The sequence below is a fragment of the Balaenoptera musculus genome, chromosome X (genome assembly GCF_009873245.2).
Source record: "Balaenoptera musculus isolate JJ_BM4_2016_0621 chromosome X, mBalMus1.pri.v3, whole genome shotgun sequence".
Taxonomy (NCBI): domain Eukaryota; kingdom Metazoa; phylum Chordata; class Mammalia; order Artiodactyla; family Balaenopteridae; genus Balaenoptera; species Balaenoptera musculus.
Window position 1 is genome coordinate 32,458,871 of NC_045806.1, and position 26,331 is coordinate 32,485,201.

The window sequence follows — 26,331 nt, forward strand, 5'->3', positions numbered from 1 at the left end:
GTAACTTGATTGCTGTCATCCTTATTTCATGAAGAATTCTGTTTGATAAGGCATTATGAATTGTAAAACTCCTTCAAAGGAAATTTGGCCTTTTACCTTCCTTTGTGGGAGAATCTATTAGATCTTTTCTCTGTATCTCGTTATTCTTTACAAAGCGTAAAATCGTTAGACAAGAGACATCTGAATATTTGATGTAAAATTTGGCTTTTAAGAAAACCATATTGAGTTAGCAAGACTCACTCGGCAGGGGGGAACCATATTTGTTTTGTTTTTAAAAAATATTGACTTTATAGACGTACGTTACCTGTTTTGTCTTCTCTCTTATAGAAATCCATTTCTGGCATTTTCTCCACACTTATTCCAGGAAACCTGCCTGTTATCATCTGGCGTTTCATTACATACCTCCAGTAGCACGAAGATATCTTTTTTTAAAGTCTTAGGTAGTGATCATAACCACTACATTGTCCTTAAGAAGCAGGTTCAGGATATTAAAGATATTAATTACTTCTTCTCTCAAACCCTGAGACTCCCCACTCTCACTAGCTCAGTCCTGTAACTTCACATTATTTTTCAAATATCTCAGTCCTTGAGTGGGTTTCAGCTTCCTAGTTCCTGTGAATACATATACTACATGCCATTCTAACTAAGCTATAAGTTTGTGACAACCTGTTTGGGCACATGAGCACCACTGTACAACAAATTCTGCATTATAAACCTACCTGCTATGAAAAAATTAACCTTTAATTTCCACAAATAGGTTACAGTGGTGAAATACAATTGGGAAATAATCTGGTTTTTCCACCTCCCTAACTAATAGGAAGATAATCCAAATAGGATCTTTTTATTTTGCATAATACTGGTTTTTAGGAGGTGAAATGTCACTTTAGAATTCTAGTGAGACTTTGTTTTTCTAGGGAAAGTTATATCCGTCAGTCTGTGATAAGAAATGCCTATTTAATACCCATTTCAGCAGAAAAAAACCTTGAAGGCATCGTATGCATGCACAACTGAGTAAATGATGGTATCAAAATGGCTTAGAAGCAAGAAAACAAAGAATTATGAGTATGACACTTCATAAGATTTTCTTTTATAGTATATAAATCTGAGCGCAGGATTTGGTGTGCTCCTTGTTGATTTTTGCTTCTTGTTTGTTTTTTGTTGTTGTTGTTGGTTTGGGGGATGGTGGTTGCTTGGCTGAAAAATAGTGTATTCATATACCCAAAGAATTTGGATGTGATACACTACTCCCACGTAACAAAAATCTTTCCAAGTATAAAACTTCACAGTCACAACTCAAAGGACCTAAGAAATCATATATATACAACATCTTAGGTTCACAAATTAGGAGACAGGCCCAGATAAATTAAGCAACAAATGCAGAATCATGCAGCCAGGTTAGTGCCAGAGCTGGACAGGAATCCGCATACCTGACTACAAATTCGGGACCTTTTCACCCTACCATACTCTTCTCTTTGCCTGCAGTTTCATTTGTTTCAGTAAAGGGCTAGTGAAAGTGGTGAACGGATATTGGCTTTCTCAGACTTCAACAAGATAGCCTCAAAAGGCAGTTTTCATATGACTAACAGAAGGCTCAAGTAAGTGGATAGCTTAGCATCTTATGCAGTCTTTTATGAGAAATTCACAACTAAACAAGATATTAGAGATTTATTCAGAAAAGAAACATAGCTTCCTGGTTAGCATGTGGACTCATTATAATTTCAGTCTGTGGCACACCAACATTTACACAACACTGTCTAGGAATGAACTTTCCATTTGAATAAATACATTTTGCAGATTGCTCATGCTCACCTTTTTAAATTGTTAAAAAAACTTTTTAAAAACTATTTTTATGGAAATAGTTCTAAAATAGATCGTATACCTTACTGCCTTCTTAAACAATATCGTGAACATCATGTGGTCCTTTCTTGGTGACTCAGGTTCACCATCATAAACATAATCCCAGCTTTGGGAGCTGTTAATGTGAGCAGGGTTAGGACCTACTCTAAATAACCCTCAAAGAGCCTTCTGTCTGTCTGTCCTCTTGTCTTCAGATTCATCAGCTTTCACTTCTTGTTGCTGTCAGTGTGTTGATCCAGTTCAGCCCACCCCTAGTCCCTTCTACTTCTACTTCTTTAATGTGCAATGAGGCTTTCAAGTCTTATAGCCAGGCTCGTGGATGAGGGTTGAGTAAATTGATCCTTGATTAGTCTAAGGGAGCTGAGGCTCCCCTGTAGGTAAAACATAAGATAAGTTATAATGCATGACCTTGGTCATCTTTTGTTTCTAAGTTTATGAGACTGGATTTATTTGAGTGACTTCTGCATAAATAATGTCTTACTGTCCTTAATATCCACAGTGATTATGTCAAATATTGAATAGCTACCTGAACTATCAAATAACCCAAGTATCAATGGAAAATAATTTATTTAGTATATTTTGTTGTAGCTACTCATTCATGATTCGCTGAACATATATATCTGTCATGTGTATGATTTTCATTTCTTAATCTGTCCTTCTTAAGAGCTTCTTTGTGATCTATTATTAAAATTCTCATGATGATAGACTATCAGCATACATTTGATCAAAACTGAAGTTAGTAAACATATAAGGTATGGTAAAGGATACTTGCTTATGAGTTTCTTACAGAATCAAGTCCTTCTAAATAAGGACCAGAAATAGTCCTTAATTTACATTCTGAAGAATTTCTGAAATTTTTAAATCTCATGATATCCTCAAACTAGTTATGAATCATCAAAGTAGGCACTACTCAACATTAGCTAATTGAAAGGACCTATGAGACTCTCATAAGGCTTTAATAATGGCTAAAGGTATGGTGCAGCCGGAGAAAGATGGCTCCTAAGGCCATTTTTAGTCACACGGGGCATGCTTTTTCTTCTAATTGTGAACAGTCGAGATACATGCAAGATAACCTTGGTCTCAGGGGAGCCAAGGCACATGTTTACTGAGAATCTTTGATACCCAATGGTCATACAGATGAAATTAGGCTGCATACCGTCAGTGCAAACCATCAATCTATACCTTTTCAATAAACATTGTAGACAAGCTAGTACAGAGTGCCTCCAAGGGCTTTAAACAGCACTTTATAAAGCTAGTACATTTCATCCCAATCTTGACCAAGGGGACCAAACTTCTAGGCATCCCTGGAGTTAAACGTACAGACTCACTGAAAGTTAACCCTATCCTTGATCATCTATTCTTTTATTTTCTAAGTGTATTTTTTTTTATCGTCTTGGTAAATCTCTTGTTTTTCCTTTAATGGAATAACTGCCACCATGACAGCTGTCATGGTGACAACAAATCACACTCTTGTTTATTGAGCTCCATTTTTTGCCAAGCTCTGAGCAAAGCACTTTATGTCCATTACCTCATTTATAACTATGACGTTGGTGCTGTTATTCCAATTTTACGGATGAGGAAGGAAAGCATAGGGTTTTTGCTTTCCTCTCATAGCTGTTTGCTTTAACAACTTTTTCTTACTTTCTAAATGCGTAACTGATGTGTACCATTTAACAAGCTTGGAATACCAATGAGGTCACATTCGTTACTCAGATTAAACAGCCACAGCCCCTGGAAATATGAGAATGTCTGTCTTCCTTCCCTGACCAACCCTATTCCCATGGGAAATTGAAGAACTCTAGGGTTGCACCTTAGGTCTAGAGGAGTACGCCCTGGGAGGAGCAATCAAGATGGCAGAGTAGTAGGACATGAAGCTCGCCTTCTCCCACAGATGGAGGAGTATGCCCCGCCTCCTACACTGAAGAAAGATAATGGAATGCTAGGTGCATTTGTAGGAAGTCCCCATCCTCTCTTGCTCTTCATGTTCTTGCTGTTGTTGCCAGCGTATAGTCTTACATTAAAACCAGGGCAATCAAACCAGGCTTTCTGGGGCTTCCCTGGTGGCGCAGTGGTTGGGAATCTGCCTGCCGATGCAGGGGACACGGGTTCGAGCCCTGATCTGGGAGGATCCCACATGCCGCGGAGCAACTGGGCCCGTGAGCCACAACTACTGAGCCTGCGCGTCTGGAGCCTGTGCTCCGCAACAAGAGAGGCCGCGATGGTGAGAGGCCTGCGCACCGCGATGAAGAGTGGCCCCCGCTTGCCACAACTGGAGAAAGCCTTTGCACAGAAACGAAGACCCAACACAGCCATAAATAAATAAATTAAAACTAAAGAAATGGCTTTATTTAAAAAAAAACAAAAAACCAGGCTTTCTGGTACCCAGGACAATTCCAAGGACAATAGAGGAGTCACTTTGTGAACTGTGGCACACGTTGCCTTTGCTGGGCTGGTAGTAATTACCAGCAGCGCTGGGAAAAGAGGAGGGCACCTTTCTACCCAGCATTTCACTCACCTGTGCTCGCTCCATAACACAGGAGGCCCCATTGCCCAGTGTTCCGGCTACCTAGTGACCCTGTTGTTTCATTTTCATCTCCCTGGCCTCTTTCCCAGGCAAGCTCACAGAACCAGAGTGGCTAATTGAGGGAGACCTTAGGATAACCTACAATTGAGGGGTGTGACTGGATGGGGGGGGGGACTATACTATATTCTTTTCCTGCTGGCTCTTATCAGGGCCACAGTAACCCATGTGACAGGTTTCAGTAACTGTAAACTTTCAGAAGGGATCTCAGTTTCCTTCCTCAGAGAAGGAACTTCCCAGCCCATTCAAGCATGGTGTGCCAGATGTGTTTGGGAGAGCAGTGGCAGGACTCCATCAGCCTCTAGAACCCCTAGGTCAGAGGTTCCCAAACTTTCTGAGTTTAAGGCGCCCTTAGTTATTGCAGTGACTTTTTCACAGCAGCCATAGGCCAAAAGAAATGCCTAATAGTTCCATTTATTAAGTAATTAGGTCCAAACAACTTAATAGGTATTTATATCCTGACAGCTTGGTAGCCATTTGAAAAAATAATACAGGCATACCTCCTTTTATTGCACTTTGCAAATATTGTGGTTTTTTACAAATTGAAGGTTTGTGGCAACCCTGTGTTGTCAGGTAATAGTTAGCATTTTTAGCAATAAAGTATTTTCTAATTAAGGTATGTACATTGCTTTTTAAAGACAATGCTATTGCATACTTAATAGTCTATAGTATAGTGTAAACATAACTTTTATAAATGCACTAGGAAACCAAAAAACTCATGTGACTTGCTTTGTTTCAATATTTCTATCTTAAATAGCCATGCAGTTACTTACTAATTGGATGTGTGTACCTGTTGGGCACCGCACAACTTCTCAAACCTTCTCACTTCTTGTCAAACACAGCACTTTTTTTTTTAAAAATCATAGCCGAAAATCCAGTTTCACAAAGGAAAGGAATGTAGAACTATCTAATAATGAAACTGTGAATTACCTTAAGCTCATAGTTTGTGTGGTGTCCAACAGATGTTAAGTATCAATGCATTTCTCCAAAAATGTAAACTATCCTGCACATTCTTCATGAATTCACTGCAGCACCCTGGGGAGCCAAGGTGCTAGTTCCTTGCCAAGCCAAAAAGCATCTGGCTGTGCCCTCTTCCCACAACAGTAGTTGTCCAGCTACTCTCCCTCTACATAAGTATTACGGCAAATCAATGGTTCTTTCAGAACAACAAAAATTGTGCTCCAAGCGGAGCCCAAACAGAAGTACTGTACAAATTTCAAAAGGTAGTTTCTCTTGCAGAAGGATATTCAAGTGCTGTCTCACTAGAAACTTTGCAGTAAATGTACTGATTTCATAATCATATATTACGTTTACGATGCTGCCTCATAATTAGAGGCATGGTCCATGGCTTCCCAGCTTCTAGTCATTCAGATATCAAGTTTCTCCCATTCTGCCTTTTCCTTTATTCCACGCTTATTGAATCATGTTCTGTACCAAGGTCTTTACTAGGTATTATGAAAGACAGATGTTGGATCAAAATATTAATAATACATGGGCCCTGCCCTCAAGTCTTGAGGGGGAACCAGACAGGCATACCAAAAATTATAATAAAATTACAATATACTTTAGTTAATTGCTATAATTGAAGTATACGTAAATACTGAGAGTCTGTAGCAGCTCTGTCTAACGAAGTGGGGAGTAGAATCTGGGGAAGGTTTTTAGAGGATGTTACATCTGAATGGAATAGGAGTTTGCTAGGCAGAGGAAATATTAGGTACAGAATTATGGAGGCATAAAAGAACCTATATGAAGGATGGTAAGATTTGGTTTGACTGAGGAATAAGGTACATGATGGGCGTAGTGGCCAAAGAGATCACCCATATTTCACATCTGTCCCTTTCTTTCCCTTCCTATTGCCACCATTCTAATGCATGATCTCATTATTTCTTAACCTGGTCTGTTGTAAGTAGCCTTTTTCCTGGCCTTTATCCCTCCATTTTCTCTTCATCCTACCCCCAAATCTGTTGTACTTGTACATTTTTCTAGGTTATTCTCCACGAAGTATCGGTCTAAACTCTTGAATGCTGTCAAATAGTTTAAATATCTTAGCCTAACATTAAATGCCTCCATGACATGGCTCTCAGGCCCCTTTCCGGTTTCATTTCCCTCTCTTCCTCTTTTGAATCGTGTACTCTGGCCCTACTGACCAGCTCATATTCCTCGTCTGTGGCCATAGGTTTATTCGATTTCAGGCCCTCACTCACTATTTTGTTTTCCTAGGATGTCTTTCCTCACCATCTTTGCATGCCCCAATCCTGCCAATTTTTAAAAGGCCAGCCCAAATATACTTTTCACTTGCCCTTCTCCAGGTCCCTCTCCCATCCCGAAACACACCTACCCAGTAGAAGTACGCCTGCCTGCTGACCTCAAAGAGCATCTACCTTGTTCATCTTGCCTTAGAGCTGTTTGTGTATCTCTTTTATCTTCATTATCTCTTGCACTGAAGAACCTTGAGGTCAAAGGCAGTCTCCTACTCATCTTTGTGACTTGTCATGATCTCATTGTACATAGTCTGTGTTCAGTAAATATGTCCTAAAGAAGGAATTTTGTTCACTTAAAAGAAAAATGTAAACATTTGCAACTTTAAATAATGGCTGTTTCAATGAATCCAGATCCAAGATTAGAGAACTGATTAGATAAGTGGAGTAGAGATTTTCCACGTGGGCTGTTAATTTTCAGGCCTTACCATCTGCTGTTTTTCAGCAAATGTACGGACATGATTTTGCCTAGATAAAGATTTTTGGCATTAGAATGTCAGTTTTAGTATGCTGCAATGCATTAAAAATATATAACACGACTACATATTTCGGTTTAAGGCAGTAATTTAGAGAGTTACTTGAGAAGCTATCTTATTTCATTTATTTTTATTCTTTTCTTTTGAAGAGAAAGCATGGGTGAAAGCTATTTATTTTGAAATTATGAAAAAGTAGTTACGTTTTTTGAATTAATATACTTATTTTGTGGTCATTTATATGTTTACCAGTCTTAGAGTTTAAATATTTTCTTTAGTAAGGGTGTTTCCTAACTGAATCTAAAGAAAACAGCTTAGGTTTTTCTTTATGTCCTTTAATGAGAAAAGAACATGTTTGATTAATACCTCAGTGTTGTGTTCTCAAAGTAAATTTACATTCTGTATACTTGCCACATCATGTAATCTCTGATGAAGGCATACACATGATTCTGGACAGCTGTGGGGTAACTCACACATTTTGATGAGAAGGAGGTAGAGGGAAGTAATCATCTTTAGTTTCAAACATTAAGTCCAAACATAAGCCCTAGCATCGTGGAAATTGCCCAGTGTTTTAGGAAGAAATAGTCTGATCTTATCCTATAGGTCCAAGCTGCCACCTTCCGCTTTATTTTGTTTCCACATAGAAAGAATCCCAATTCTGGTATCACCCATGACATTTCCAAATTACCTTGATGAGGAACAGCAAATACTCTGCCACAACTTCCTATTCCCTAATATATGGCAGACGGAACTAATCTGTAACAATATCTTTCCTACTGGTCGGACTCTTACTCTAGGTGGTATCTTCCAATTGAGCACATTTGGCAGGTGAGATAAAATCTACTTGCCAGCTTATTCCATCTAGAGTTCTCAGTATTATATCATGTTGCCTTCCAGTACAAGAAAATACACAGAAGGTGTTTGTGGAGTGCTCTTGGTAATTTGATTAGGCTGGAATAAGAAGGGCTGTGTCTTGCTGTACATTACCTTATAGTTGCTTAACCTTCTGAATTAGCCTGCTTTCTGGTTTCAAGAGTTAGCTGCTTTCCTTGACCCCTTTATGGAGATAGTGTATATAACATTTTCTCTTAGGAGAATTTAGGTTTCTTTTTTCCTCTTAAAAGCTTAAAATACATTATTACTGATTGGTTTATTTTCAAGAAAACTGTCCCAAAAGCCAAAGATGCGTTAGACTTTATTGACATATCTATTGTGTTTAGAAACAAGGAAGCCAATAGCCCTGATCAGTTTTGTACTTGTCAGACCACACTCAGTGTAGAATACAATATTTTATGAGGTAAAGACGGTACGGAGACGTCTGTCTATTTTATATGACCAACAGACGAAGGAACTAGACATGTTTATCCTGGAAAAGAGAAGCCTCGAGAGAAATCAGTTACTGTCTTCATGAATTAGTTGGCCTATTATATGGAAGAGAATTGTTTGTCATGGCATAAATAAAACCAATGGCTAGGAAGTTGTTAATTCAGTGAAATGTTCCTTGAAAAAGGGCTCCACAGTCAAATAAATATGACACATGCCTGTGTCATGTTCGTTTTCTGGAGATTTAAAATATATATTAAATGCATATTAAGGGTCCTGAAAAGTCATGCAGTAAAAGATCTTTTTTAAATTTGTTAATCCCAGCATTCCATAAACACCTTCCTCAGAACTAGTTTTCTAAGGAGCTCCCATTTGAGTAGTGGTTTCAAACTGTGGGAGTGGCACCAGCAGCACCAGCGTTACCTGGGATCTTACTAGAAATGCAGCTTCTTGGCCCTACCCCAGACCTATGGAATCAGAGAATCTGGGAGGTAGGCCCAGCAATATGTGTGATAATAAGTCCAGCATGGGATTCTGATGCTGCTAAACTGTGAAAAGCACTGATAGAAAATTCTACTATTACTCTCCAACTCAACAGCATCCTTTTATTTTTTTATTTTTTAAGATTTCTTCTAACGATATTTTATGACTGTGTGATTAATTTTTATCGATGGTTACCCTTCTGAAGTACAGAAGGAAGGAAACACTTATGGAAGGCCTACTGTAGTTTTCAATGTAGCCATCTAATTGGTATCAATTTGGATACTTTAAAGAATCCTAAGTAATGAATCCGTATCTTCTATGAAGTGAAATACACATTTCTAAAATGAGGTAAACCTTAAATTCATTGCTCTTGTGGCCATTTTTAAAAGAGCATTTACCGTTTTTCATTTTACTTCAAAATGTTTTTTGCAAAATGTAGACCTTTTTTTTTTTTAAAATACATCTTGAAGGATCTGTAATGTGCCTTCTCTCATGTCAGAGGTCTTTAAGATTAGGGAATTTTCTAATTTGCATTAGCAGAGATTAAATTCTGGTAGCATTCTATTTATCTCTCCAAACAAGCAGGACAGTTTTAGAAAAATGTAATTGAAGTATAGTTTAAAATGAATCTGTACATAAAAAAAAATAATTCCCCATGAGTATGCATATAACCATTGCCTTATTTTACTGGGTATCATAAATATGCATTTTGAATGTTTATATGAAATGCCCCTATAAGTCATGCGGAACAATTTTCTTTTTCTGAAGGACATTGAGATGGGGTTAAATATATTAAAGTGTCAAAATATATTTAAGTGCATTTAGAACAAAACTATTACTAATATCCCTTGGAATGAATTATGGCCAAATTTGTCTTAATTTTTTGATATTATTTTGTCAACTCTTCCTTTCATACAAGTAAGTGTTCTCTGGGTTTATATTAGGTCAACTGGAGTTTTATTTATTTTTAGTTAGGGGGACAAAGACTGATAGCCCACAGACTGGATTTTGATTTCACTGCTGCTGTCCAACAGCAGAACGCCTGGGGGCATCCTCTTACAGTTATGAGTATAAGTACTGGTATCATTATTGCTATATTTAAACACCCATGGTTGGCAGGAATGTGCTAAAGTCTGGATGTAACATCGTTAATCATGTCACTGTCCCCGCCCAGGGCAACTGCTACTGAAAGGACACACTCACATGATGAGGAAGACAGCAGATTGGTGGTTGAGAGCTGAAAGTCACTTCATTGCTGACCTAGAGAAAGAGGTTTAGGGTGTTGGCTATGTTTTCTAAAGAGTATCTAGCAGATTTCATCTTGTATATTAACTTTCCACATTTTTTTAATTACCATTTTATGCTTATTATTATATCTCTTTTTAGTTTTCCTCACAGGAGAAAAAGCCAATTCAGTATTAAAACGCTACCCAAGAGCTAATGGACTTTTTGAAGAGATAAGGCAGGGCAATATTGAACGTGAATGCAAAGAAGAAGTCTGCACATTTGAAGAAGCAAGAGAAGCTTTTGAAAATAATGAAAAAACTGTAAGTATACTGGCAATCTTTTTTAAATGTTCACAGATTTGCCTACCTTTGTGATGTATATTTGAAACCTGCATTCCCAAATTGTGTGCATTGCTATCATTTAAAAACTACCCTCCCAAAGAACTAACTCTGAATGGGGCCTCTAACTAAGCCACCCGACTCTGCGGGTCGGAGGTCTAGTTTCACTTCCCTGTGTGCTGATCTGTCTTTGAGGGCTCCATTGCCATAGGACCCTGCTGAGTTGAGATCGATCATCTGAGCAAGGGGGAAGCATGTTTTACACAAGGCTTTGTTCGGGAAAGTTATAGATACCATTATGACCATACCGTGCTAAATCATGGAGAAAGTGCAGAGGAAGCTAACATATAGTGATGCTGTTTTAAAATGTTTTACTCCTTAGGTAGGTTTATTCCTAGGTATTTTATTCTTTCTGTTGCAATGGTAAATGGGAGTGTTTCCTTAATTTCTCTTTCAGATTGTTCATCATTAGTGTATAGGAATGCAAGAGATTTCTGTGCATTAATTTTGTATCCTGCTACTTTACCACATTCATTGATTAGCTGTAGTAGTTTTCTGGTAGCCTCTTTAGGATTCTCTATGTATAGTATCATGTCATCTGCAAACAGTGACAGCTTTACTTCTTCTTTTCCGATTTGGATTTCTTTTATTTCTTTTTCTTCTCTGATTGCTGTGGCTAAAACTTCCAAAACTAGGTTGAATAAAAGACCTCTATGCAGAAAACTATAAGACACTGATGAAAGAAATTAAAAATGGTACAAACAGATGGAGAGACATACCATGTTCTTGGATTGGAAAAATCAACATTGTGAAAATGACTATACTACCCAAAGCAATCTACAGATTCAATGCAATCCCTATCAAACTACCAATGGCATTTTTCACAGAACTAGAACAAAAAATTTCACAATTTGTATGGAAACACAAAAGACCCCGAATAGCCAAAGCAATCTTGAGAAAGAAAAATGGAGATGGAGGAATCAGGCTCCTGGACTTCACACTATACTACAAAGCTACGTAATCAAGACAGTATGGTACTGGCACAAAAACAGAAATATAGATCAATGGAACAGGATAGAAAGCCCAGAGATAAACCCACGCACCTGTGGTCAACTAATCTGTGATGAAGGAGGCAAGGATATGCAATGGAGAAAAGACAGCCTCTTCAATAAGTGGTGCTGGGAAAACTGGACAGCTACATGTAAAGGAAAGAAATTAGAACACTCCCTAACACCATACACAAAAATAAACTCAAAATGGATTAAAGACCTAAATGTAAGGCCAGACACTAAAAAACTCTTAGAGGAAAACATAGGCAGAACACTATGACATAAATCACAGCAAGATCCTTTTTGACCCACCTCCTACAGAAATGGAAATAAAAACAAAAATAAACAAATGGGACCGAATGAAACTTAAAAGCTTTTGCACAGCAAAGGAAACCATAAATGATGAAAAGACAACCCTCAGAATGGGAGCAAATATTTGCAAATGAAGCAACTGACAAAGGATTAATTTTTTTTAATTACAAAATTTACAAACAGCTCATGCAGCTCAATATCAAAAAAACAAACAACCCAATCCAAAAATGGGCAGAAGACCTAAATAGACATTTCTCCAAAGAAGATATACAGATTGCCAGCAAACACATGAAAGGATTCTCAACATCACTAATCATTAGAGGAATGCAAATCAAAACTACAATGAGGTATCACCTCACACAGGTCAGAATGGCCATCATCAAAAAATCTACAAACAATAAATGCTGGAGAGGGTATGGAGAAAAGGGGACCCTCTTGCCCTGTTGGTGGGAATGTAAATTGATACAGCCACTATGGAGAACAGTATGGAGGTTCCTTAAAAACTAAAAATAGAACTACCATACGACCCAGCAATCCCACTACTGGGCATATACCCTGAGAAAACCATAACTCAAAAAGAGTCATGTACCACAATGTTTATTGCAGCTCTATTTACAATAGCCACGACATGGAAGCAACCTAAGTGTCCATCAACAGATGAATGGATAAAGAAGATGTGGCACATATATACAATGGAATATTACTCAGCCATAAAAAGAAACGAAATTGAGTTATTTGTAGTGAGGTGGATGGGCCTAGAGTCTGTCATACAGAGTGAAGTAAGTCAGAAAGAGAAAAACAAATACCGTATGCTAACATATGTATATGGAATCTAAAAATAAAATGGTTCTGAAGAACCTAGGAGCAGGACAGGAATAAAGACGCAGGTGTAGAGAATGGACTTGAGGACACGGGGAAGGGGAAGGGGAAGCTGGAACGAAGTGAGAGAGTGGCATGGACATATATACACTACCAAATGTAAAATAGGTAACTAGTAGGAAGCAGCCACATAGCACAGGGAGATCAGCTCAGTGCTTTGTGACCACCTAGAGGGGTGGGAGGGAGGCACGCACAAGAGGGAGGAGATATGGGGATAGATACATGTATACCTATAGCTGATTCAATTTGTTATAAAGCAGAAACTAACACACCATTGTAAAGCAATTATACTCCAATAAAGATGTTATAAAAAATAATAAAATTAAACGTTTTACTTCTACAAAAGAAGAGACATATCAGAACTCCCCTCCTCCCTCTGACAAGATACCTCTTCACCTCTCCTTACTCTAGACCAATTGCTATGCAAGGAGAACAGGGATGAGAAAGCACAAGGCAGTGGTATATATTCTCTGGAACTGCTTTATGGTAGGAAATGACATTACCAGTGGTTGCCATTATATAAAGATCCATTCCTGTACGCTCACCATGAAAATAACACTACATGCGAAACAAGTGATGTTAGATGTTATAAAGGGACATCAAATAATCTCAGGAGCAGTGGATGCAGAAGTTTTAAAGAAAGAGGATTTGTTCTCTTGTTAGGTAGAGAAGGATCCAGGGCGTAAGAGGAAGGAGTTCAAGGAGAGGTTATCAGAGAGGCAGCATTGCTAGATTCCAGTGTGCACAGCAAAGGTAAAATCAGTTTATAAAGTGATAAGCTGTGAGCATCATGGTTTTTAAATCTTAAGTCCCACAGTTAAAAACAGGGAAAAGAATACATCACCCGTGATGCCATTATGCAATCACAAAGCACTGTTGGCTTTTTAATTTCTTTCCAGCTTTTTTCTTCTGTATCTGCTTACTTCTTGCAGGGTTTTTTTACATATTTTTTCTTCTTATTAATATATGTTAATTGTAGAGAAATTGAAAATGTAGTAAAACATAAAATGAATAAAATCACTTGAATTCTTAGCACCATCAGTTTTATAATTTTGGTATTTATCATTCTAGCCTATTTTTAGTATATAATTTTTAATAAGGACAATAGGATTATAGTATAAATGGTGCTTTGTAGCATGCAGTTTTTAATAAAAAACTAGCTCATGTACTTAAATGGAACTTAGTTTTTGATATTGTGATTTTTCAAAAAATACAAATTTTAGATATTCTGCTGTGGTTTTCATAAAGCTAATGACTTTTCATCCTGCTTTATCATTCTCCTTTAAAGGAAAGGTAAGAACTTTAGTGGGAAGATACTTTGAAACTATGTAAATATTTCTGTTCTCCACCAAACTTTTACCTACTAGTTTTTGTGTTTTTTTTTTTTTAGTGTTTAGTCTTTTGATTGCATATAGAATTTTGAGCCTGAATTTCCCTTCTGAATCCAGAACATTATTAAAAACAAGCATCTTTAAATGTCATTAGGCTTTTCTCCAGGTACTAGTATTTTTATAATCATCAAACAGCATTCTTAGTACTACATGAAGTATAATACTTTGAGATTGAACTATGGAATATGTCAGGACTTAAATAAACTTTGTAAATATACACTGGCTGTGGATCGTACACATTAATCAGACATGATTTCTGCCCACCTTACATGGCATTTTGCTCTCACATACATTTCCCCCCTCAGCTAAGTTTAAGTTCAGATTATCATAGAAATATGTATAACGGGTTTATTAAAAGTCCTAAGATTTGTGAGATACAAGTAGAAATCAACTTTTTTTTTCCTTTTCAGTAGAATTTCTCCTTCCACTCTTTCCTAGAGTTGATCTTGAGTGCAATCAGTCCACAGCTTTTTTATATGTTGTTTCCCTTATTTTGTATTTTCAAATGAGTTCCAACCTTACCCACTAGTTTTAATGTCTGCTGTTGATAGTTCTTGACTGAATCAATTAAATTCTAGTTTAATATAACGCTAAATGGTGGATTTCTGACTCCATCATTCTGTGTACGTTTGTTAGTTGGCATTCCACTATGGGCAGGAACTTGCCCTTTATCTATCTTTCATAGATCATTTTATTCAGTGAGTTATAAATTCATTGCTGTCAGTGTTTTGATCAAAATGTCTCAAATTTGGTTAATGGAAGTTTCTTCAAACTGGCTTCTCTGTCTCTTTGACATGTCCCTATCAGTTTTTCTAGCACTTTTTTACTTTTTGGCCCAACAAGGTGTTCCAGGATAATCTTGTACTTTCTCTGCCCCAGTCTTGGAATTGGCTGTTTCTCTGAGGAGCCTTTCTTACTTATAGTTAGGAATAATATTTAGAAACCAAGATCTGGGAGCTAGAGTGTTCTCATTGCTATCAGAGTATCATTGCTTCTGGGCCTTCCAGCAACAGAGCTAGGAAAATAATTACACACATATATGCATATAAATGTGTGTGTGTGCGTGTGTGTGGTGTATGGACTTGCATATTCATCCTGCTGATCTCCGATTCCAGTACCCCTCAGGGTTCTTCTTTGTTTTCCCCATTCTGTATTTGTAGGTGCGATGTAGATATTCTTTGTAGATATTCTTCCACAACGAGGGCCCTGACTTTCAATAACATCAATATATTAACTCATTTGCCCAGTTCTACAACACACATACAGTGGTTTCAGAATTTTAATACCCATATCGTAATAGGGAGGGGAAAAACATTTATATTCATCTATCCATCTATCCATTCTGGAAGTCACTCCATATGTATTCACAGGGATTATCCTATTTTTAAAAATCTGTATAGTACTTCCTTGTAAGGATGTGTCACAGTTTATTCAACCAGTCTACTGTATTTAGGCATTAAGTAGTTTCCAGTATTTTTGCAATTACAGATAATGCTGTAGTAAATAATTTTGCATTATTGGAAGTATATCTTCAGGGTAAATTCTTAGAAGTGGATTGCTCGTCAAGGATTGGTGCATATGTACTTTTGTTAGATATTGCGAGAGTACTCTCTGTAAAGCTTGTACTATTTTACATTCCCACCAGATATTTGAGAGTGCCTATTTCCTCACAGTCTGACCAGCAGAGTGTATTTTAAAAGTGTTGACATTCTTTTCAATCTTTTGGGTGTGACGTGGTATCTTGTGGTGTTTCAATTTACATTTCTCTTATGAGTGAAGTTGTGTATTTTGCCATGTGTTTATGGCCATTTTTATATCTGTCTTGTGAATTGTCTTTGCCTTTTGCCCATTTTTGTATCAGATTTATGGTCTTTTTTTCCCTGAATTTTTAATTAAAGTATATTAGAGATACTAGCTTTTATTGGTGACATATTTCAAATATTTGCTTACAGTTGTCATTTATATTTTGACTTTGCTTATGGATTTTTCTCATGCAATTTTTTTTTCATTTTCATTGTAGCCATAAATTAAAGAAATATTTTATTAAATCCAGATTTTTAATCATAGTAGAAAACCATCCTCCTATGCCCTGGTTATAGAGGAATTCACCCAATTTCTTCTAACATATTTGAGTTTTTACATTTAGATCTCTGATTCACTTATAGTTTATTCTTGGGTGTGGTGTGAGTTATGGATCTGATTTTTTTCACATAGCTATCCAGTTGTCCAAACACAATTTATTATGAAATCTCTCTTTGCCCCAGTGATTTAATTACCCTTTATCATATACCTAATCTCAGTATGTGCCTAGTCAATTTCAGGATTTTATATTCTAGTCCATTGGTCCATCCTTCTGCTCAAATGCCAGTGCCACACTGTTTTATTTATAGAAGATTTTTAGTATACTTAGTATAAATTAGAACTAGTTCTCCTTATAAGCTCTTCTTTTTCAGTGTTTTGTGAGCTATTCTTACATGCCTATTTTTCCATATAAATTTTAGTATTAATTTGTCTAGCACAGAAAAAAATCATTTGTCAGTATTTTTATTGGGATTTCTTTCAGTTTGTAAATTAATTTAGGGAGAACTAACATCTTTAAGATATTAAATCACCCTCTACAAGAAGAGATTTCTTTCTATTTGTTGAAATCAGTATTTCTCCCTTTCAGGAATGTTTTACTGTTTTCATCATATAAGTTTTGCACGGTTCTTAGGTTGGTCCCTAACTATTTCTTTGTTGCTATTGTACATGGGTTCTTTTCCATGATATATTCTAACTGGTTATTATTTGTGAATGTGTAAGCTATTGATTTTTTTAAACCTTATTGAGTTATAATTGACATACAATTAACGACACATATATAAAGTATACAACTTGGTAAGTTTTAACATATGCATACACCTATGAAACCATTACCACAGTCGAGATAGTGAACAGATTCATCATTCCCAAAAGGTCCTTCTTGCCCCATTGTAATTCCTCCTTCCCACCTCTCCCCATGATCAAGAGCACCCCAAGGCAATGATTCATTTGACTTCTGTCACTGTAGATTAGTTTATATTTTCTAGAGTTTTCTATAAGTGAAATCATACATTATGCACTCTTTTGTCTGACTTCTTTTACTCAGCGTGATTATGTTCAGATGTCCATAGTGCACATATCAATAGTTATTCATTTTTATTGCTGAGTAGTATATCATTATACATATATGGACATTTGGGTTGTTTCCAGTGCGGGGTTATTACAAATGAAGCTGCTATGAACACTCATGTACTAGGTTATTGATCTTTTTAAATTAATAAACCATATATTTATTTTGACTTGAGTTCTAAGAAATCCTGTGGTCCAAGTTATACTTGCAAGGATGCATTAGGTTTTTAAAAACTTTTGAGATAATTATAGATTCTCAGAAAATTGCAAAGATAATACAGAGAGGTTCCATGTAGCCTTTACCCAGTTTCCCCCAGTCATTACATCTTACATAATTGTAGTACAGTATCAAAACCAGGAAACTGACATTGGTGCAATCCGTGTGTATAGTTCTATGCCATTTTATCACTTGTGTAGACTCCTGTAACCACCACTACAGTTAAGATGCAGAATTCTTTCATTTGCACAAAATCTCCCTTAATAGTCGCACCCCACCACCACCACCACCACCACCACCATCCCTAACCTGTGGTAATCACTAATCTGTTCCCCACCTCTGTAATTCTGTCATTGCAAGAATGTTATATAAATGGAATCATATATATGGAAGCTTTTAATATTGCCTGTTTACACTCAACATGATGCTCTTGAGTTCAGCCAAGTTGTGTGTATATCAATAGTTCATTCTTTTTTGTTGCTGAGTAGTATTCCATGGTATGGATGTATCACAGTTTGTTGAACCATTCACTCGTTGAGGGACATCTGGGTTGTTTCCAGTTTGGGGCTATTTTAAATAAAGCTGCTATGAATATTTGTGTACAGGTTTTTGTGTGAACATAAGTTTTTATTTCTCTGGAGTATAATTGTTGTATGCTAAGTATAAGTATAGTTCTTTAGGATACTGACAGACTAAGTTGTTATTGTATAAATTACCGTTTTAAATTCCCACCAGCAGTGTTTGAGTGATCCAGTTTCTCTTCATACTTGCCAGCACTTGGTGCTGTTACTGTGTTTCCTTTTTTAGTCATTCTGATAGATGTGTAGTGATACCACATTGTGGTTTTAATTTCCATTTCCTTAATGGCCAGTAATATTGAACATCTTTTCATATGCTTTCCATTTATATATTCTCTTCTGTGAAATCTCCTTTCCTGTCTTTTGGGTTTTTTCTAATTGGATTGTTTGTTGTCTTGTATTTTTGAGTTTTGAGAGTTTTCTGTATATTCTAGATACAAATCCATTGTCAGATATGTGTTTTGTAGGCTATTGATTTTTATGTGTTAATTGTATACCTTACTACCTTACCGACCTCTTTTATTGCTTTCAAGGTGAATGATGATGTTTTTATTGCTTCCCTCTCTGGCCCTTATGCGTGTCAGTGCTTCTCTGTATCCTTTGGATGCTGCATTTCAGCAATCTTCGAAGCAAATAGAAGAAGAAACTCTTTCAGCAATTGCTCAAGCAATTCTCCGCACTCACCAGCATCACCTCTTCCTCTCTATAGAATCATTCTCATTAGCCTACACACCTCTTAGGAAAAAAAACTCTCTTCACCCTACATCTCCCTTCAGCAATCACCTCATTTCTTGAAACTCTGCTCTGTCTGTACTCACTCCCCTGGTGAGCTTTCCTAGTTTGCGGCTTGAAATGCTAGTAACTCCCAAATTTATATGCTGGAGGGTTACCTTGAACTGCAGACCTGAGTGACTAACTGCCTACTTAACATCTCCTCTTGGAATTGGATACATTTCTCAAACTAAACATAGACAAATTTGTGTCCCTTCCCTCCAAATCTGCTTCTGCCACAGCCTTTCTGATCTCAGTATGCGGTAGTAACGCATCCATCCATCTCTTTGCTAAGCCCCAAACCTTGTTGCCATCCCTGACTCTTCTCTCTTTTTCATATCCCCACTCCATCTGCCAACAGTGTTGGTTCTAACATGAAAGTATATTCAGAATAGAGCCACCTCTCAGTCTCTCTGCTTGTTACCACTTTACATCCAAGCCACCATCACTCTCTCATTCGTATGATTTCTTGGCCCCCTCCTCATAGGTCATTCTCAAAAGAGCAGGCTAGAGTGATCCTTTAAAGTGTCTTCTCTGTAACGGCTTCCTGTCTTCCTCAGTACACATCCAAGTGCTCAGAATCACCCACAAGGCACTAAACGATCAGTCCTTATCCCTCTCCACTCCACACCTCCACTATGGCTGCAGGTACTTCTTTATCTCATCTCCTATGACACATCACCCCTTAATCACTTTCCTGTGGATTCCTTACACACACATAGCACGTGTCCTGCCTCAGGGCTTTGGCACTTGCTCTTTCCTCTTCCACGTGGATGTTTCTGAGCTCCCTCATCACTCCCCGTCAAGTTCACTTTCTCAGTGAGGAAGTATCCTACTTTAAATTGCAACCTCTTGCCCCTTCTGGGAATTATTTTTCTTCCCAGCACTTACCACCATTTGACATCTATTTGTTGTATTTGTTTATTGTTGCTCTCCCCCCAGAACTGTCAGCTCTATGACAGCAGTGTTTCTCTTCTGTTTTGTTCATAGCTATGGTCTTTAGCATATGAGACAGTGCTGGCACATAATGGGAATTAAATAAATATTTGATGAAGGAATGAACGAATGGATTGGCATATTATGAAGTACATTTATTCATAGGAAGTAGTGATCTGAAACTTGTTCACAAGTTAGCTGATAGATGTGGACTTAATTTAAAATGTATTTTTTATTATGTTGGTGTTAGGTTCCTTTCCTTCTTTATGGTTTAAGGCCTGTCATCTGAGTTTGCTTATGCCATTGAAACCATACCATTTACAAAAAGGTGTAATCAGGGGATTTTGGTCTAGTAAGTGTAATAGAAATGGTATTCTGATCCTTGATCTATTTCAGAATATTGTTTGTTATATGTTAAGAAGGATCTGCTCTGTGTTAAGAAGCATTTGAATAACAAAGTATCATCTTTGAAGTTCACTTGATTAATCCAGGCAGAGAAGAAAATTATTGACTTTTGGCATTTGCTTTCTAGTCTTAGACTACATACTATCTTTTTGTTTACTAAAATTTATCACTCAGGACAGTTTTACTCATACTTAATTTTCATCATCCCCAAATCTGAACTGTGTGAAGTTAGAAGTATGCTTTCAGTAAAAATTCTTTTTTGGTAATTTCTTACCTAATTTGGAACATAAGTCTAATTATAAGATACAATAGAAGAACATGTGTTATACTTCATGGTCCTCCTCTTCACCAATGTAGAAATTTGGTCAGATTTATTTGGATGTTATCTGCTGAGTGCCTACTGTATAACAGACACAGGACATACAACAGTGAATAAGCTGACCCTCCCTCCTGGCACTTGAGATCTGGGAGAAACAGCCTGCATACTCACATAAGCAGTAGTTAACAGAATGCCGTGTGCAAATCCTCTGCTTGGAAGATCACATGGACCTGATTTGGTGTCTCAGCTCTGCCACCTACTGACTGTATTGCTTTGTGCAAACATTTCACCTTTCTAGGCCTCAATTTCTGTACCTTTAAAAAAGGAGAAATTACACCCTCAGCATTAGGTTTGGAGCTGTGCACTTAGCTTAGTGCCTGGCACAGAGAAAGCCTTTGATAAATATATTTTATTCTAGTTTTTAGGTGCTGAATTATAATCACTTTATTTCAGAATCATTATTCGATCTCTACCATTGTTTTCTCTCTTTTCCTCTCTACAGGTCCCCCAGGGTGCTTTTGCATTTTGGAAGTTTTAATCTTGAACTAACATGAGGAAAATAGTAGTAATTCTTTAAAACAACTACTTCAGAACTTTTCTTGACAAATTATTTCTAGTTTATTTGTGCTTGACTTTCCAAAATGGCTGTCCTCAAACTTGAGAGTGCATTAAGAATCGGCTTGGTTGCTTCTCAAAACTGCACAGTCCCCCTCAATGCCCAGATCTGGGTCTCTCATACTATACCACAGCAAAAGAAATCAGGACTCTTTGGGGGAAATGGCTGATTCGAGGGCTGGAGCAGGGAGAATACAAGATGAGCTGAAGTGTACTGTAGTAACAGAAAGTAAGGAAGTACTCAAAGAGCAGATGAGAGCATGTCCAAGGGGCACAGGAGCCAACCTGAAGGAGCTGTCAGTGGCCAAAGCCAGAAAAATTTGAATAACAAAATAAGTGATGTAGTGTTGGATTATAACCTAAAGCATATAATAAATGCTTGAGTCCATAATGATACAAATAAATGAATAAATAGGTGAGAAGAGACAAATCTACAGTACACAAGAATTCCAAACTGTGTATGTAAATACCCTCCTCTCCAGGAGGCAGAGCTTAATTCTCTGCCTGTCTTGAGGGTTGCTTGGTCTTAACGATCTGCTTCCAAAGATTAGAGTATGGAAAGTGGGGGGAAATACCTTACTTCTCCACTTACTTTGCCAGTGGAGAAACCTGGCAAACCACTACCTTGACAGGGTGATCAAAGTTAGCATCATCAGTGATAAGTCATATATAGCATGTTATGAGAAGGGACTTCACCTCTGTGATACTTTCCCCCCAAACCAATAACCCCAGTGGAATTATGAGAAAATTACCAAAGACATCCAAATTGAGATATATTCTACAAAATACCTGACCCCTCAAAACTGTCAAGGTCATGAAAAAGAAGAAAAGACTGAGAAACTGTCACAGAACAGATGAGACTAAAGATATATGACGATTAAGTGCAATGTGGATTGGATTCTGGAACAGAAAGGTCATTAGTGGGAAAACCAGTGAAATCCAAATCCATTGTTAATAGTAATGGACCAATATTAGTTAATTAATTATAACAAATGTGCCATCCTAATGTACGATGCTAACATGAGGGGATACTGGGTGAGGGGTACAGAGGGATGCTCTGTACTATCTTTGCGATTTTGCTGTAAATCTAAAGTTACTCCAAAATTTAAAAAAAAAATTTATTTTAAGAATGCACAGTCCAGGGTCCACAGGTCTCCATAGGGCCAGGGAATCTGCTTTAATGAGCAGTCCTGGGGATTCTAAGGTAGGTGATCAGCAGATTACATTTTGTTAGATTGTAAAGCAAATGGTTTAACTAAAACTGCTTAGTTGGAATACTCAGAAAGCTTTGCAGTGGGTAGTATTTCTGGGGGTGTGGACGATTGTCCTGTCTGGGGCTATCCCATGCCCTGTGCACTCCATGCTCCACTCCTCCCCCAAGCTATGTCTGCAATTTAGAAACTGAGTCCAAGGATTTTAGTCTAAGTCCAGCTATTACTTTTTGGATAATACCTCTCATTCCAAAGTGTTGCCTTAAATTTGTCTTGTGTGGAAATTATTAAAAGAGAAATTGAAGAAAGAGATATGCAGTGCCCCTTCATACTAGGATATGCTACAAAAGCTACATAGGGGATCTCTGGATTCAGAGCCCACGGCAGGACGTACGCAGCATGTAGACACTTGTGGGTGAAGATGGTGATTAACAAGAAGTGCTCAGAGTCTGAGGTATTTAACGGTTGGTCACTAGTTCCCTGGAGATTACTTGTCACACCTGCAGGCAGAAACTTGGATTCTTTGACATTGTTAGGGGAACTCCTGTTTCACTTAGCTTCTCATGATCTACTGATGGCACTTGAGCCACTGATTCAGAGCTTTGCCCTTTGAGAGCTGAGGGAATTTAGGAAGGTAGGGAGTCGAGTCTGGGCATAGACATAGAGGGGGCAAACAGGGGGCATCACTGTGGCTGTCTCCCAGTCATACTCCATGCATTTCCATCCAGATCTTTCCACACATTCCCTGGACCCATCCCAGACCCTCTTGGGGGAGCCAAATATGAAGTTCCCTTTCAGCTACAAAGGGTAGTTTCCTGGGGCTCCCATGGGCTTTGTCACTGTTTCTTTTGGGATCTCTTGAGAATAACTTAAACAGGACCGAAGTCTGTTATTTTGTGGAATTGGTATTCTGAGCTACCAGAAAGATCAGGAAGGTCTGACAGCACGTTGTCCATTATATGATCATTTAAGGTAAGTTTTTATTGATTATATTGTCGATGTTGTCTTTAAATTTGTGGTGAACTTTATTCTCTGGCAGTTGGGCCCTTTTGTAGATTATAAATCCTATGTAGTCTCAGTTATTCTTTTCAGGTTATGGTAGTAACTTAATTTGGAGGATTTCAGCCTGCATATTAACAAAGCAGTGGACTTGCTCCAGTGTGGGTCTCTCCTGCCCATGCCAGCAGTCTGTTAACCTTGACCTGAAGTTACCTCAGCACGTTTCCTGTCTTAATGCCAGTTAATCTTTTTTCAGACCTCCCCTCAGAGACTGGGTACTGGTGGGGCTGAGGGGTCCATTTTTTTTGTCATTTGTAGAATCATCTGCACCATAGATTTAATATAACTCTGTGTATCTTAGGCAGCAATGTCCAGTTAGTGATGCCCTGTTTAACTTCCAAATATGCTGCTATTTACCCATGATTACCCTCAAGACACATGTGGAATTTCAGAACTCATCAGTACTCATTAGAATTAGTTTGCCAGAAGGAGTTCTCCTAAAAGAGCTGGTGGAAATTCAAGGGCTCCATGGGAATATCCCACCAGAGTTTAAGGTCACATAAGTGATGAATCAGGTGTCTGAAAAGACCCTGCCTTGCATGACCACTCTAGTTTGACAGTCTAGACTCTTGTTCCTTGAAGACAGGCAGATCTCATATCTTTCTAGGCACTTTGGGGCATAAAAATTCCTATCCATCCATTCTCTTCCACTTGAAACTTGAGTGTTGGATTCGCTTTAGGCTCACCTTTTCCTCTGCTCCTTCAGCTTCTGCTAGACCTTGACCTGAAGATCGTGGAGTAAGGAGAGGGTCATGATCTGCTCTTTAACCCTTGCCCCTTCCCATTTCTCTCTCCTCTGGTATTTTGAGGACCTGGGAGAAGGAAGGGGAAAGGGGACAGATGTCTGTAACTTAACTGGTATTGCTGTCACCCCCTCTTGGCTGTCACTAATTCTTTGGTGGGCCTAATTATAAGTTGGGTGGGAGATGCGTAGTGTTCTTCAAGGGCTCCTAGAAGAAGCCTCCCCACAACACAGTTCCAAGAATAGGAGTCATGACTCTGCACTGGCCTCTTTTGCCCCCTTCCCCACCTGGCTCCTATCCTGGTATGCACACCTCACTTCTTCGTTGAGGCCCTCTGCCTGGCAAACAGCCCTCTGGGGCCGAGTAGCAGCAACAAGCTCAAGTTTTCCACAGTATCCACCTAACTTATGGGGAGTACTTACACCCTCATTTTAATCCTTGGAAGGACCCTGCTCTGTTGCTGCCCCTGTTCCCCACCTTGCTTTTCCTCATATCCACCCTGCCCTTCCTATGGGCACAGGGGGCAGGAGTGGGGCACATCGGCCATTCCACTGCTTAAGCAGATGTCCACTTGGGGAATGGTTGTTAGTGTTCTCCTCTTGCAGGTACCCTCCATGTGGCTTTCTTGGAGCTCCCCTTAGTAGTTCAGGATCTTGGGGTCTAAACAGTAACTTTGAATTTATGAAAGTGTGACAAACCAACCTAGCATGTGCAGTGGTGATCCTAGTGGCCCCGTCAGCCACCGTGCCACTGCTTTGGAGTGCCTGATTGCTTGCTAGGCAGTACTGTCACTGTTAGAAACGGCTCACATTATCCAATAGTGAGTGGCATTCAGTCAGTGGAATTGATGAGAATGAAACTTTCACATTCAAATTGGGATTTGAGTAGAACCCTACATCGGCAACTTTGCTTGGTAAATGTTTAACGCACCTATTATTTCATCTGAAAGATGGTGTCACATGCCTCCCATGGCATGCTAGGAGGAGGTTAGCTATGAGTTCAGAGAACAGGGGTTTACCTGTTACCCAAGGAATTATATTCCTTAGCCTAATACATTAAACCTCTCTCTCCAAAGAAGTAAAAGAAAGAAGAAAAAAGTCAGAAACCACCCGTTCTAGGATGAGGCTGAAGTGTTGTAAAATGATACAATATCCAACAGAAAATGCCAGTTTTTTTAAAATTAATGTTTTCTATCTTTATACATAATACTGTGGACCATTAGGGCCACAAATAAATTACCAAAAAGTTAAAACAATTATGAATAGTTTAAAAAAGTAGCTACTTTGATAAATATACTAAGGCAAGTGGATGACAAAACCCAATATGTTTTACCATATTTCATCAATTCTCTAATCATTTATTCACATTTTAACTTCTGTGAAATTGAGGTGCAGCTTACAATCAATGACATGTGGTTGAAAGCATGTTTTTTTCTTTTTTAATACAGAAAAAAAGTGTGCTTTTCAGTTCATGGTATATTTGATAAAATACAGCAGCCAATCACCACCCCTGCCCACTCCTCAGAGATCCCCATCTGGATGGGGCCACTGCTGTAAATCAATTTCTGTTACAGCGAATCTGTTACACTAATCAGTGGCTGCTGATTTAATATTGGGGGTGGCAACTGGTTCCTTCCCCCAGTGTGAGGGCACAGTTCCTCTAGTGTTAGGGTGCAGCTCCCCCAGGGCAAGACTTCTGACCATGGTTCTCATGGTTGGAATATCAGCAACTGTAGAAATAAGATTCAGTTTAGTGGGATAGGGAGGGTGGGAGGGAGGCTCAAGAGGGAGGGGATATGGGGATATATGTATACGTATAGCTGATTCACTTTGTTATACAGCAGAAACTAACACACCATTGTAAAGCAATTATACTCCAATAAAGATGTAAGAAATAAATAAATAAATAAACTATTGATTAAAAAAAGATTCAGTTTAGCCACTTCCAAGGTACAATAAAATCAGTGGCAAAGGAAATTAGAACTTTGCAATAGCCCTATATTGTCAGCCATAGGTCTTAAGTACCATCAAGCTGAAACAGGGCATCTGTTCCCCTAGTGCACACACAGCCACCTGCAGAGCAAAGAGGGCTCCACCTTTTCTTGAATTGTATGCTTCAGAGGGTTGCACTAATGACATAACTTAACATAGCATTAT

The 26,331-nt window shown here is 38.2% G+C and overlaps 1 protein-coding gene across 3 annotated transcripts in view; it reads left to right on the forward strand.

The window, feature by feature from the left end:
* PRRG1 (proline rich and Gla domain 1) overlaps positions 1 to 26,331 on the forward strand; it is a 160,114-nt gene that overhangs the window by 84,260 nt on the left and 49,523 nt on the right. For all 3 annotated transcript variants that reach the window (XM_036840380.1, XM_036840381.1, XM_036840379.1), the window contains exon 3: positions 10,362 to 10,522. In XM_036840380.1, the coding sequence (XP_036696275.1) occupies positions 10,362 to 10,522 (161 nt within the window). The remainder of the gene's footprint in view (positions 1 to 10,361; positions 10,523 to 26,331) is intronic.